This window comes from Oreochromis aureus, linkage group 10 (genome assembly GCF_013358895.1).
Source record: "Oreochromis aureus strain Israel breed Guangdong linkage group 10, ZZ_aureus, whole genome shotgun sequence".
NCBI lineage: Eukaryota > Metazoa > Chordata > Actinopteri > Cichliformes > Cichlidae > Oreochromis > Oreochromis aureus.
Window position 1 is genome coordinate 18,678,547 of NC_052951.1, and position 15,888 is coordinate 18,694,434.

At 38.4% G+C, this 15,888-nt stretch overlaps 1 protein-coding gene across 1 annotated transcript; it reads right to left on the reverse strand.

Annotated features, from left to right (window-relative positions):
• Positions 1 to 3,883: 3,883 nt before the first annotated feature.
• LOC116333975 (calpain-1 catalytic subunit-like) lies at positions 3,884 to 10,613 on the reverse strand. The gene is made up of 22 exons (XM_039618459.1): positions 10,561 to 10,613; positions 10,207 to 10,471; positions 9,932 to 10,019; positions 9,728 to 9,843; positions 9,496 to 9,629; positions 9,207 to 9,399; positions 9,058 to 9,132; positions 8,897 to 8,982; positions 8,702 to 8,773; positions 7,225 to 7,382; positions 6,806 to 6,963; positions 6,633 to 6,644; positions 6,308 to 6,510; positions 6,138 to 6,183; positions 5,975 to 6,052; positions 5,804 to 5,861; positions 5,656 to 5,711; positions 5,459 to 5,527; positions 5,205 to 5,283; positions 5,002 to 5,115; positions 4,841 to 4,893; positions 3,884 to 4,577 (listed from the first exon to the last, which is right to left on the reverse strand). The coding sequence occupies exons 2-22, from the start codon at positions 10,444 to 10,446 to the stop codon at positions 4,551 to 4,553; spliced, it is 2,115 nt and encodes a 704-aa protein (XP_039474393.1). The 5' UTR covers positions 10,447 to 10,471; positions 10,561 to 10,613; the 3' UTR covers positions 3,884 to 4,550.
• Between the last annotated feature and the right edge of the window lie 5,275 nt (positions 10,614 to 15,888).

Genomic DNA, 15,888 nt, shown 5'->3' on the forward strand with positions numbered 1-15,888 from the left:
TTGGCAGGGTTGGAGGGGCTTCCCTCGCTGCCATCTGGATAACGCAAGTTGATGACACAAGTTTCAGATTTAGCCATGATGATGATGAAGAAGTCTTCAGAGAGATTCTGGTACAAGGGAAAAAATTAATTCAGAGACACAAAACTCTAATTTAAAAGTTTTTCTTGAAAGAACAGAGATTATTACCTGTGCACGGTGGCAAGCAACTGATTCTTCCTTGCAAGAGAAGCACCTTGGAATTGCCAAAGGTGATATGTGCAGCATCTTATATTCACACTGTCTTACACAAGTTTGAAATCCCACCCCCCAAAATGTAGAACGGTTATTATAGGCTGTGGCTGAGAGGAATGGGTTGGACAACAAAATAGATTTTCTCTGGAAAAAAACAGATGCAAAACCATGACACCTGATTCGAGCGTTGTAATTTGCATATTGCTCCGTCTGCTGAAATCCATCATGGGTTTGGACATGTTCACATGGTCAACAACCAGGCATGAAGTTGTAACTTTTAATAATTTACTGTGCTTATACTTCTAGTTAAAAAAAAAAAAAAAGTTTATACATTCTTATCATGCACACTGTGGCATCAAATAATGTAGTGTTTTCATTTTCAGCAAAATATAACTGAATAAATAAATACAGTTTGTTTGTTTGCTTTGTTTTTGTGATCAGAATGAAGTTTTCCACGTCTTTTAGGAGAACATGTTAAAATATCATCATCTTCAAAGGTGCTGCTACTACTACATTATCCTGTTAAGTCTATCTTTCATTTAAAATTATTAAATCTAATTAAAAAACATTATCAGTAGTTATTTTTTTCTTTCCAGCTGGTCACTCGGGTTAATGTTTGTCTTATTTAGTAAATAGAAAAGGAAACTTGTATTGGTATTATGGCAGAAAAAAGGCTGAGGTAATGACAGTAAAATTTTGGGGTTTGAAATCAAATAAAGGAAATTATATATTTATTTATTAGAGGTTGAGCATTGGTCCTACAAAAAGTTTTAAATGGCTGTTAGAAGTTGGGACAACTGTCATGAACATTTTACCTTATTTCGTGGTTGTGATATTTACCACTATCATATTCATGTTTTTGGAATAAGAGGCAGAAATATGAGGAGGAGTGTGTTAAAACTATTATTTCTGTTGTTCCTCATTAAAACTGATATTTTGACAAAACAGTTGGCTGAGTTAAAGTGAGCAGATCAGTTTCCAGTGTTTCTATCTTTTAACCACATTTCTACACAGTGATCAATACAAATAAAAACATCTCAGTATGTCTTTTTTCCAGCAGTGTCCACACAAAGAGTGATTGCTGCGTTTGTTTTTCTTGTACTTCACTTAAATATGGGGCTGTATTTGGCTTGAGTTTGAAACAAGTTTGCTCTTATCGTAGAGCTGTCACGCACATTTTACCATGTTACCATGTTTTAACATGTTAGCGTAACAAAGGATGCCTGACATGTTTCTTTCCTTTCTTTGCTGCCCGAAGCTAATACCGTTTTGACATGTCAGGAAAAATCTGAAGCTGTGTGTGTGTTGGGGCAAGACTTGTTTCAGGACCTAATATGCAAATTTGATCATGTTCCCTGAAAATGTCGACTGAAAAAAAAACAAGAAAATCGTCTAATTTTGTTGAAGTGGTTGTGATAGTTACCTGAGAAATAATATCACAGTAAACAAAAATGAACTAAAGAAAATAACCATAAAACAGTCAGTACCCATATGTCTGATGACTATGTCAAACATATGAGTCGCCCTGCTTTTCCAGACCACTAAATTTAATCCAATTAGTTATCAAATACACAGATTTAGAGGGGAGCTGCTGCTAATGGGTTTGACTGAGTGGAGTACTTGAGTGGAAGGTCACCTGCTTAAGAAGCAGTTAGAGCTGGGCAAGTCTTTTCCCCGGCTCCATCTAAGCTATTTTTGCCCTTTTTAGTAATGAGTAATACTCATAGGATCAGAGATGGGACTATGAAATATATTTTTTTAACAGAGAGCTGGTTCCAGACTTTCCTGTATTTAAGGGTGCCTGGATGAAATTCCACAAGGTGCAGTACAAAAAGTACCCCATTACACTGCTTTTTAGTTTTAGTGCCCTTGTTTTCCACTGAATTATCAGTTCCATCACTGGTTAGCTAATATAAACTAGTGTAAGTTGCAGACTTACACTGTGCAGCAACCAAGTTACCCTTCATGTTCTGTACTGGCACAAGATGGCACTAATGATATTCTAAAAACTTTAAGTTTACGTATATACTTATTTCTTAAATCCAGCTTAACAGACAGTAATGATGTGGTTATGATGGTTGCTGCTATGATTTATTTGGAACAAGAGGGGGAGATCTGAGAAGAAATGGGTAATTGCAAGTGTTCTAGTGCTGTTCACTGACGCCTGACACTACATGCTTAGAACTCAGTCCCACATATTTCTGCTTATCAGTAATACTGGTATTTTAATGAAAACAGAGCTGAACTAAACTCAGTTGAATTGAGGTTGCAAAGGTATTATTAAGAAGCATTAATATGTGACGTACATTCAGGATCACAGGACTCCTAAAAAAAAAAACAAGAGAAAGAAGAAGAAAAATTACTTTCACATTCTTGTTTTTAAGCTAAATATATATGATTACTACCAAACATAACCAACTGAAGCATACAAAAACAGGCTTAAGATTTAAAAAAAATAAAATAAACCCATCAAATATGATAAAAACTTTTAGGATAATGAAATCACTTCAAAATCTGAACACTTTTGGTTGTAAGATCATTCCATGGGTCTCCTGGGGTAGGACACCCCCAAATAAATCTCCAAAATTTCCCCAAAAATTGCCGTCCGACTAACTTTGAAGTCTGATGAAGATTTACAAATTATTGCTGGAAGTCACTCTTTGGTAAGAAGAAATTTTCTTTTATTCATGGGTGTGTGGAGGCTTTTTGTTTATCTTGGATGGCATGTATTCAGAATGAAAGAAAACTTTGCTGGGTTGAATACTGAAATGCAACAAAGTACCAAGTGCATACATTTATTTATAGATTATAAAACATGAACTCACGCTAATCTTGTAGATGAAGAACTCCTCTGCATGTTATTTGCATGACTCCACTGTCAGTGCGCCCCAGGGTGGCTGTGGCTACAATGTAGCTTGCCATCACCAGTGTGTGAATGTGTGGGTGAATGGGTGGATGACTGGATGTGTAAAGCGCTTTGAGGTCCTTAGGGACTAGTAAAGCGCTATACAAATACAGGCCATTTACCATTTATTTAACTTTAGTGCAACATTCTTCATCAGGTTTCTGCAGAAGAGACAATATGATGTTCTTGTCTACATTGTTGCCTGTCACTATCAGACAGTACTGGGGATTTGTCCAAAACTCCTCTGAAAAAGTGTGTTATGGTTACAGCATTTAATAAAATATTATATATTCCTTATTATCTGTTTCATTTTTGACATTTATTCCACTAGTTCCACTAGCTTTGAAAGAGTCATCAAGTGTCTACACTTAAGTTAAATATGCAGCGCATGACTTAGCTATAGAAAACCAGCTCCAATCAGCAAAATAGCTGGTTCAGAAACCAAGTAGTGGTGTCTAAATCATTGAAACAAACACTTGTGGTGGGCTAACACGTAACAGTAACACACAACAGGTGACAGCAAAAGAAAGTTTTATTTACTGATCAATCCAAGTATAGAGTTTATGTCTCTGTCAGTGCCTCTGTCAGTGCGCCCCAGGGTGGCTGTGGCTACAATGTAGCTTGCCATCACCAGTGTGTGAATGTGTGTGTGAATGGGTGGATGACTGGATATGTAAAGCGCTTTGGGGTCCTTAGGGACTGTTAAAGCGCTATATAAATACAGGCCATTTACCATTTACCATTTATGTCATAGAAGGGAGCATATAAAGAAATGAATAATAGAAAACAGAGAGGGCAATGCATCAAATCCACAGATCAAAATCCAAAAAGAAAAGTTGCAGATGAAAATAGATAATTTTACAGTGCATGAACAAGTGGCTTTCTGTTGGGGCAAGCAAGGCAACCAGTTTCCCTGTCGAATTAAATTTAAAAATAGACATCAGTTAAAACCTTTCAGAGTAAAAGTAATATCACCCCTTACATCTCAAACAGCTTATACAGTTTCTTCTACTTTGCATCCATCCTTTACATGACTGGCATCGTGTGGCCATAGCAGATTACTGTCACTGCAAGCAGGCTTGACACTGCTGAATTCATATTGAACTAGAGAGCAGAGAGTTTGATTTGAGTTGCATATCAAATATGATACACTTGGCTTTATGTAAAGATTAAGTAAAGTCTTCAAGGTGTAATTTTGCAAAGCACTCATTCTTACATGAACAAATGATAACAGTGAGTGTCCAAAAAATTCTAGTTCGCTTATTTGCTTTTCAAAAGAAAAAGAAAATCCTTTCTCTAGCTCCAAGTATAAGTAATGGTTAGTAGTATGTTTGCTACTTCTATACAAATCATCCAGCTCCCATGCAAGTCTAGTTGTAGTCTTCTCCTGCAGCTCTCCTGAGCTCACTTTGGTCTAGTTGTACATGGAGATGTTGCTCCACTGAAACAGAAGAAAGGGTAGCTAATAAATTAATTATTCAAGTGACTGTGTACTGCACATTAATAAGAATGCATTACAGTGGCCATTTCATATGTACTCAGTTGTTGATCTTTAATTTTTAAAACATAATTCTAACTTTACAAATGTTGCATATTCTAGCTACACTTAAACGTACTGTCAAAGTAAAAGGCATAAGATGATTTAATACACATAATATTAAAAACTATTATTAATGAAAGATTAAAGGACATTTAGTGACTTGCCTCATCCCAGGTCAAGTGCATTGTTCCATCAGAGGATTTGTCCTTGAAAATGTCTGTGAGGAAAAACACAGTCAATGCAAAATAAGCTTAATCACATTTTGAACTTGATAAATTCAACAGATTTATTTCTTGATGTACTTGGTGGTTGCTGTCTCTCTTACTTGACATCTTATCCAGTCGCAACATGAGAGTGATGAAATCCTCCAACGTGGTGACAGAGAAGCGTGAATACCGAAACATCATCAGCCTCACCGTCCTGTCATTCACGTTCAGACCTGGTAATGACATGAGGAGAAAGCGATGAGTACTGCAGTTATAACATGAACACAGTTCTGAACTAAAATGCAAAAGCAACTGGTGTTACCTGCAGCCTCAACTGCTCTCTGGAGCTCGAAGTCAGTCAAGGATCCACTTTGATTAAGATCAGATTGATGGAAGAGTTTCTGCAGAAAAAAAGATTACCTGACATTTAGGAAAAAGGAGCACTTTCAAAGTAACATTTATTTTTTTTAACTACATGTCAGACACTGAACTTAAAAAAATATCAGTGTCTGAGGGAAATACAGCTCTAAAAGTTAGAGGAATTATTTGAAATTTGTCCTGCATTTGCTGTTTTACCTTGTATTCTTGAATCTTGTTCCAAAGAATCAAAAATTCAGTAAAAGACATTGTCATCCTTTGGTCAAGCTGCGTACATTAAGGAAATCACAGACAAAACTTTGCTATTCCTAATCAGACTGTTACTGAAAGTCAGCTTTGGTAAGTTTGGGTGTGGTAGAACAAGAGCAGGAATATAATTCAGTTTTTGAGGATACATCCACCAAAGCAATCATACTCCTGCAGGTATCCAAACCAAAGCCATACAAGGTTCCTATGGATGGTAGACAAAAGCTTTTTAGTCTTGTTTTATTACAAAATGAGGTAGCTTTTTAAATATTCTGAAAGCACAAATGATCATCTTACCATGAGGGAACCTGTCATTCAGGAGTTTCTGGAGTTGTCCAGCAAGCAGCTCACCATTCTAGAACACAGAAGCAAGTAAAACTGTTGAGTGCAGATTTAAAAAAAAATGAAAAGGACAAACAGCAAAGGAGTAAAATATGAGGAGCAATCATTAAAAAATATACAGCTGACCTGATTTGCATACAGGTTAAACAAGGAAATAAGGCTGGCGTCCTTATCTGTGGTCTCCTCTTTGGGCTTGTCTCGGATCTTAAAGAAAACAAAACATATTGGATGATAACTTGAAGTTGTATTAAGTATGTTACAGTATGCACAGCAACCTCTTATTTTATACCTGAGGAAGAATCAATTCCTCCTCTTCATCACCTCCACTGTGGGAGCTGGATACAGCAGAAAGTGTGTAAAAAGGTGAGACTTATGTGTCTTGCAACACTTTTTAAAATGCTGCTAGGAAAGCATGTATTGAAAAAGTATTTTGTCATTCTTTAGGAATAAAGTCTTTACCTGATCTCAACATCAGCCTTGGTGTAGACAGTAAGAACGAAATCGGCAGTCATGTTGGGTTTCATGGTGGACGGGATGATCACATACTCTCCAGGTTCCAGACTGTGTAGTTCGGTCAGATCGCTGTTGAAGCTGTAAAAATTGGGTGTCTTCAGGGGGTTATTACCATCAAAAAAAGAGGACCCTAGGTGTCCTTGCGGGGTCTGAAAGCAATATGAAAGTTGTTAAGTGCAATGAAATTGTTTCCTGGGCATTGGCTTGTCTTGTTCAAGTTATTTAAATGTGGAATTTGCTTTTTGTTGGAGTTTGCTATTTGTTTGCTTACCCCTGGTGGAATCTGTTGAATGTGAAAATGGGAAAAAGGATGTCAAACAGTTTTCAAATCACTCAAAAGGGCATGTCTATAACAATGACAAGAAAACGTTTATATTATTAATAAAATTATTAAGCATTTTGTAATAATTTGCTGTTATTTTATATTTCATTCACAATGCATACCTTATAAATGGTTAGTCCAATGGGGTAGAATCGTCTCTGTCTGCGTTGCCCCTGCTGAGGTTTCTGCATCAGGGAGAGCAAGACGTTTTTGTCTTCTGGCTCTTCCTTGTCTATAACACTCACCTGGATGCGATACTGAGGGTTTGTTGCAAAGGTGGCTACAGAGAAAGGGAAACAAAAATGCAAATTACAGTTTTAGAGAGAGTGTGGTGTCTTGATCCGTGCTCAATCATCCAGGTAAGAAAATCCCAAAAAGTTGAATTTGTTTATCTGGACGTAGAAAATGCTACGTCCAGAAACAGTTCATCACACAGTGATTTCCTCAGAGGAGATGGTGTGGTGGTTCTTGTGTTTGCAAAGACACATATATAAAAACCATAGTATTTGCACATTAAGGAAAAAGAATGAACAGGCCTCACAGTTGTTCACGCCGCCACCTGCAGATCTCCCTGCTACCCAGCTGCCATCGTAAGTCATGCATTTCCACTGACATTTAAGGTCACCGTCTATGAAGTTAGGGTTCTCACAGCAGATGGATAAATAGCTGAAATAGTAACAGACGTCCTCCAGTTGCATCCTGAGAGACACAGATGAGTACAAGAAAAGAGATAAAAACAAAAAGGGTAGAGGAATGTTAAACATCATTGAGATAAATATTGCTGTATGTGCCAATGGTTTGGAGCATTTTCTTACTACAGCAGTAGGAAAAGTAGTAACCTGTCTGCAACAATAAAATGTTTGCTAGGTTTTTTTTTTACATTATGAGGCCTTTTGTTAAGGCCCTGTGAAGTTTTTAACCAATACAGTTCTTTGGAGAAACATTTTAAAGAGGAAGGACGAACACGAGGTATGCTCCACTGTATGATATTCAGGGAGATTAATCAAGAATCGCTAAAGCTGAAAACTGAAGCCATTGCACAAGTTCCATAGTTGCAGTTCCTACAGTGTATTTATGCTAAGCTGGGTGACTGAACTTGACAGCTCTACCTGGTTTCAGATGTTGGGGCCTTTTTTGAGCATCTTTAAGGCAATTATTTGATAAATAACATGATTGCTTGGTGGTTAATAAAGTCCTGATCAAAAGTTTAAGACCACTTGAAAAATGGCAAAAAAGAATCATATTTTGCATGGTTTGATCTTAACAAGCAGAGCTTCACCATGCAACAAGAAGAAATGAGAGTGAGACAAAACATTTTTGAGCATACAATTTATGAAAACAACGCTTAAACTGAAACAGGCTCTACTTGGAACCTTGTTAAGATCCAACCATGCATAATATGATTTTTTTTTGCCATTTTTCAAGTGCTCTTAAACCTTTGATTGGGATATTGGAAAACAAATAGGTGAAATCACCACTTTTAATATACAATCTTTCGTATTAAAACGCTAAGAAATCTAGCAATAAGCAAACGCAAGCCAACAAACAAATAATGTAAGCAGCACAGGTTTTCAAAGACAAGCTTTACAAATGTTTTATGGTAAATGGTAAAGCGCTTTACACATCCAGTCATCCACCCATTCACACACATCACACACTGGTGATGGCAAGCTACATTGTAGCCACAGCTGCCCTGGGGCGCACTGAAAGAGGTGAGGCTGCTGGACACTGGCGCCACTGGGCCTTCTGACCACCACCAGTAGGCAACGGGTGAAGTGCCTTGCCCAAGGACACAACGGCCGAGACTGTCGGAGCCAGGGTTTCAAACCGGCAACCTTCTGATTACAAGACGAACTGCCAACTCTTGAGCCACGATCGCCCCGCAATCAAAATGCTGTTACAAATGTTTTATGGGGGTCATATGGCTGTAATGACTTTCTGATGTGTTGATGAGAAACACTTTAAAAATGACTGTGTTACAATAACTATTCCTGTGGTACTTTTATTAGCTAACATACCAGAACTCTCCGTCCTCGCGGTTGAAACATTTTTTCCGATCTTCTATCCTCACTTTGTACCACAAATCTGACCTGAACAACAAAAGGAAATGAATTCAGCACTTTAAAACATATTCTTTTCTTAAAAGTAATATATAATTGTGCAAGGTTAATCCATTTTTTCATTTTGTAAAATGCACACAAATGTGTGAGTACTTGTCGCTCCACTTTCCATTCCACTCCTGTTTGCCCCAGGGGTTGATGAGTCGCACCAGTCTTACTTTGGAGCTGTATAACTCCACCTTCAGATGAAATTTTTCACTGAAGTCAGAAAACATTTGCTGCAATTAAGTTCTTTCAGCTCTTTTGCAAGTTACCTCAGTGACAGCTGTGACAGAATAAGCGTGAGCATCCACCAGTCCAGTGTGAGAAACAGTGTTGACCAAAGCATCCTGGAAAAGGCAGGCAAACAAGTTCAAATAGATCAAATGAAGGCTAAATGTTCATCCAGGAAAGTTGTTCTTACCCCTTTTGGGAAAGTCCCACAGCAAATCAGTGATTTACACTGAATAGCTCTCTTGAGCGTGAGCCACAGCTCTGCATCATGGCCTGCTGAGTGGGCCTCCCTGAGTTTGTAAGTCATGGTCACCCCTCCAGTGAAGTCTTTGAAGGATTCTGATGGTGACCCCCAATGCAAGTCTGCATATGAACCACAAATTCTGAAGGAGCCAAAAGAGAAAAACGTGTGTCTTTATCTGGAATTTGTGCCGCACATGTGTGTGTGTGTGTGTGAGAGAGAGAAGAATGGTTTTTACTTGGCATATGCCTTCTCCAGCAGTGGAACCCAGAACTCATTTCCACATTTGCTATGCGCTAACAACAACTGCTTGTTGATTGTTGGCAGATAATCATCAATGATAACATCTACCCACTTTCCAAACCTCCAGAACTGAAACAGATGCAAGATAATAAAACTATTGTATTTTATAATGCAGCTGCATTGTGAAAGCAATATATCATCAGGCTTGTTAGTTACTAATTCTTTACCCTGAAGTGAAATATTCCTGCGTAATTCTTGAAGGACTGGTCCAACGGCACAACTTGTGCCAACAGTTTTTTTTTAAACGTCAGTGCTGATATTGCAGAAAGAAACCAGCAGTTACCTGTTAAAAGAAGACAAGTAATAGTTTTATCAGATGTGCCACATAGATTTTTGTCGTCTTTAGCTATAACCAAGACATTTTTGCATACCCACAAGGCCTTGCCCGAAGTCAAATCGTGAGGCTCCATCAATACAGAAAGCAGGCTCATCATTGATTTTTTGTAATTTCAAAATCTCCTAGAGGAGACAGTGAAGAAGAATCATTTGTTTAACACTTCAAATTGGCCAAAGAAAACCTGTACTGTATTACCCACATACACAAAAAAGATAAATACATTTACTTCAGTAAGAAAATAATAGTATATAATACTATATGATGATTTGACAATAAGTACTTCAAAGTATTTCATAAAAAGTATTTTACTGCCGGTCGAAGCCATTCCACGTCGTTCTCCTGCGAGGTGCTCAGATCAGGCAGGTCACCCAAAGAACCACTGTTAGGTGGGAAGGTGTTGTCCACAAACAGTCGCCCGCTGTGGAGGCAGTCAGCTTTTATCTGAGCAAAATCTTGATTTTTAAACTTGGCAGGGTTGGAGGGGCTTCCCTCGCTGCCATCTTGGTAACGCAAGTTAATGACAGACGTGCAACTTCCAGTTTCAGCCATGATGAGCAAAATCTTCAGACAGACCCTGACACAAGAAAAAAAAATTAACTAAAAGACTTTTAAACTAAAACTTTGCATGCTGAAGCTTGTGTAGAGATGACCAGAGGTTTTTACCTGTGTACGGCAGCAAGAGACAGCTGCTTCCTCACAAGAGAAGGATCTTTGAATTGGCAAATATGGCATGTTCAGCTCACAGCCTCTTTCTTATAATCACACACCCTTACATAAGTTTGGAGTCCCACCCACCCCTGAAATTGTAGGAAAGCCATATGACAGATTACTGAGACGCTAAGCTTGATATCTACAAATGAGCTGGTGCCTATGTTGGTGTTTTTATGAGTTTTACAGGAAATATGTGGGTCAGTATGGGTGCTTCCTCACAAACACTGAAATAACTTTAATAACACTTATGTTTATTTGAAGCTGTATATGTATTATTATACATGCTAATTATAGTTACTTAGCGAGGGAGTTCAGAAGGTCACCTTCAAATAAAGTTGTTCTTCACATGTTGAATGTCATTCAGCTGTAGTAATGTGTCCCACACAGGCACATTCTTTGTGTCCCATTTTGTTTGCTGGGGCCTGGTTAAGCTACAGAAAGGGGTTGTCACTAGAAATCCTTTTTTACCTTTTTTTTCTTAAATGTACAGGTGATCTAAATGTTTTCCCTGCTGTATGACTGTAGACAAAGGTGTTATCACATAAACCCTGAAGCATGGATCCAGACGTTGTGAAAACTTGCTGCAGGAACGATCCTCTGCCAGCAAGTCCAGACAGTGCAACAGTTTCCTCCAGGACATATCACGTCTTCTCTGTGCACTTCCATGTCAGTAGGACTGTCAGTAGAGCTTTTTCACAGCAGGTATATTAACAGTAATTACTGCAATAATAGCAAGCAGTTATTATTATATTTAAGTATTATATGGTGCCAAAAGTATCTACTAACTTTACTTTGCTGGTTCTAACTTCTTATTTATTAATGGAGACACTTGCAGCCATCACACAACTTAACCCTTTCATGCATGAATTATGACAACTTCAATAAGAATTTTTTTTTTAAAAGAAGTTTTCAAAGAGTTTTTTAAATGTCCACTTAGGAGGACAACATACATTCTGACTTATGGCAGGGTATGGAGTGACACATCAGTGTCCAATGTAGTGGTTTATGTGCAAGTATACCATCAACACTGACACAGATACAAGAAAACAGCCTTTGACTGGCTGTCCACTGTAGTGACTGCTATGCTGCTGCAGTGCATTTTTGTTTGTGTTTGCTTTTCATTTCAAACGTATTGAATATAAATATATTCAATTCAATTCAATTCATCCATCCATCCATTAAAAGCTTCCGCTTATCCTTTTCAGGGTAAAAGCTACACCTCAAAATGGGGGCACTGGAGCTTATCCCAGCTGTCATAGGATTGGGAGAGGCGGGGGTACACACTATTAAACCTGGACAGGTCGCCAGTCTATCGCCTGCATAGGGCCGACACAGAGGGACAGACAACCATTCACACTCACATTTACACCTAGTGACAATACAGAAATTTTTTGATTATCCAATTAACCTATCCCCACAAGCTGCATGTCTTTGGACGGTCTTGGAGGAAGCCGAGTACCCGGAGGGAACCCACGCAAACACGGGAGAGTTCTTTATTACATGCAAACTCCACACTGAAGAAGAGACCCTGGCCTGATGGTGGAATTGAACTCAGGACCTTCTTGCTGTGCGGCAACAGTGCTAACCACCGTGCCACCGTGCTGCCCAATTCAGTTCAATTTTATTTATATAGCGCCAAATCACAACAGAAGTCGCCTCAAATGACCGAATGTAACCTTTGATTTCTCATAACACGCTCTACTTTACTAAGTATAAAGGTACGTTTAGAACAAGCACATTTAACTCATTATTATATTCAACATTCTTAGACTTTCTGTTGGGTGATTTTTTTGTTCTAGTTTTGCGGTGCTTTAGGTGGATCATATCCTAAAAGTCTTTTTCCACATTTAATATTTCATTTTAAATTTCAGCTAAAATAGCTTAAAGCTATGTTTTTTTAAAATCATATGTGGTTTGTTAAAGGATCAGTGTTTATAGACATCATGTGTCTGTTTTTGATCATTTGGGTTTCTTTGAGCTGTCAGTACATGTCTCTTAATTACCTTATGTTCTCCTTGAGATTTGTTCTGTTTAGCAGACCTCCTTTGTTCTTAAAAGAACTGAAAATGTTTTCCTCTAACTTTACAAGCTTGCACATGTTTTTGCCTGCAGGTATAAATTCAACTGCAACAGATTCCACATCTGCACTGCACTCAAGGCTGCACTCAAACTTTGCTTTGACAAAGGATTCTGTGCAAGTCAGTCATTTTTTGGGTGTCAGTCAGACATGGCCAAAGATTTCTTTTCACGCAATGGGGAAGTGGATTATTTTCTGATAGAAATGACAAAAAGTCATCTAACCATGTTATCTAGAAACCACAAAACACAGAGAAAGACATAAATGCATTTTAGAGTATTGAAAGTATCATGATGTATATTGATGATTTCTCCAAATGATGAAAGAAACCAGTGGTTATTAAACTGTGGGGTGGGAAGGACAAGGGTATAAATAGGGAGTGAAAATAACTTTTATAAATTAGTTTGATTTAAACTAATAAAAAGGCTAGGATTAGCTGATGACTGTGCTCACCTTTAATCAAATTTTATATTGATTTTTTTATAGCATCAGTTGATTGAGTTATATATTTTATATTACATTTTTGTATCATTACAAAAATAGTAAACAATGAACAGCTGTGAGACAAAACTGAATATAGTAAATGTCAGGGGAGTAACATCAAGGACATGATAAAAGAAACCAAAAGGGAGCATAAATGAAAAGGGGGGTTATCTTCTCTAATCTAAGAAATAATCCAGACGAGAGTAGGAGCGATGAACAGAAAGTATTTTCCTTACAGTTGGGGTGAAGGGAGCGCCATATGTCGCTCATGTACTGTTTGATTATTATACTGTTTTTCATTATTTGTGGAATGCCAATTGCGCTGAGTTCCTGCTGTATTGAGCCTATGCATTTCTTCATTTAGTCCAAAGTTGAGGTCGCCCCCAAGAACAAGTGCAAAATCTGCACTTGTTCTGCATCCTGCGTGTCGCCCAACACGTCTTCCTATGGATCCAGAGTTCAGTTCTCTTTCGTTACTTTTTCCTAGCCTACAGTTTCTGTGTGTGCCATCTCCGCTCTTGTTGTATCCTGCTCTCCCCATGAATAAAGCTCACTCTCATCCCAAGCCTTTGCCTGCATTTGGGTCCTTACCTCTCCTCAACAAGGCTGGCGAGGCAAGCTGTGACAGAATGAGGGGAGGAAATATATTTCCAATTATTTCCCTTTTGTACAACAAACTTTTATTAAATTTTACAGTTCTTACAAATTGATAAATAGCATTGGACGAAATTGTAAGCAGGTTTTATGTAATTGAACAAAATATGCAAAGCTTTTTAGGATCAGTGAAGGTTCTCAGTCATTCAGACTAAACACAAACTTAACCCAGCGTGTTTCCCTGCTGTACAGTGCAGCCATGAATGCCCAGACCTGTACATCGGAGATACCAAACAGCCACTTCACAAGTTTATGGCACAAGGCGCAGGAGCCACCTCCACAGGAAGACTCAGCAGTCCATCTGCATCTACAAGGACAAAGGTCACTATACAAGAGGATGCCAATGTTCACATTTTGGACAGTGAGGACAGATGGTTTGGAAGTCCAGGGACAGCACGCGTTCTTCAGATTATCCACTCACAGTGACCATCTTTGAACAGAGGCGACACTGCCACGACACCAACTGTCTGCCATCTATAATCCAGTTTTGAGATCCCTTCCCAGATGCCAGCGACGAACACTCACATCCTGGGCCATCTGACCTCAAGAAATCACATGATAGGGTGGGACCCAGGTTTCACAATGAGCTCACCTGAAACCCTGGCTGATTGTGACCCACCCGCTTTCACACCTTGGCTGATGAGATTAGGTAGAGGAGAATCAGAGGGGCTGATTTGTCCTCTTTGCAGCTGATCCCACTGGGTTTAAATCTGGGACTCTCCACTCTGCTTGCAGCTGTTGACTCCTGAACTCTGCCTTGTGACATCTGACCCTCACTAAACACATGGACTGAACAACACACACCCACATGGATCCAGAGTACTTTATCACTATCATTATCCACATATCTCACTTATCTTAACTGCACCATCTATAGTTCTGTGTAAATATCATTCTGTACATATGATAATTTTTAATCTCTACAACTGTTTATGCTTGCATAGTTCACATTTCTGTATAACTGTATATCTCAGATTTCAGTATAGGGAGGAAATTTATTTCATTTATATCCTGTTTGTAGCCTGTACAAACTTGTTATTAAACAGCCTGTACATACTTATAGTTATAGAATATTCATAACAAAATGTAAGCACCGTGTACATGATAACAACAAAATAGACCCATTTTTGTAGGATACTTACACATCTCTAGTCATTCAGACTATATATGTAATATATCTATATCAAGGTAAAGTACTGCTGGATGGATGCAACTGCAGGAATGCCCTGTACCTGTGCATGTGCAATGACAAACAGCCAATTCTATTCTATTCTATTCTATTCAATTCATTTGACCTTAGAACTGAAGAACTCAGGATGAGATCTGCAACTCAAAGCAACTCAAAAAAGTCCAGACGCTTTTCTTTCCAAGCTCCTTAGACCTTTTTGGGATCAGACACAATCATCATTTCAAATGATTGATCAAAATGTTAATTCCATATGCTGCACAGTGAGTACTTTAAAAATCTGTCCTGTTGTACAAAGGTAAGCTTACAATAAACCTGACTGTATCTCAAAATAAGTACTTACAAGGACCGGCTCAGCATGTCTTCAGATGAATCTCAACCAGCTCACTTTGAGACACCTGAACAAAGTTCAAAATGATGAGACACTTGAACTGATCAATTCAATTCTTGAGAAATTTACTCTCACTTTCTGTTCAGAAAACCAATGATCAACATCAACGTTTAGATTTCATCATAACAGAAGCAGCCAGTTTTTCATGGGCTTATGGGCAGGAATAGAAATTTACCTGTGTGTAACAAATCCACATCTGTCCACTAGTTCAGCTGGCAGTGCACACACCATGCAGACAAACATCCTTCATGGATGCTCAAGTTCTTTTCCTTTACCTGCAGAAGGAAAAGGTTAGCGTGTGAGTTTGGTTCATTTGTTTTGACATGCATCAGAACTACATGGGTTCAGAACTATTAAGCCAACCTTACATGCTGGTTTGTCATCCTCTCAATCTGGCATCTTGTGAGTAGCCTAAGGAGCAAACACAAGTTAACTTCTACTTGTCATGTGAACAGACTGATTGCCACAGAGTTATGAGACTAAGGCTCA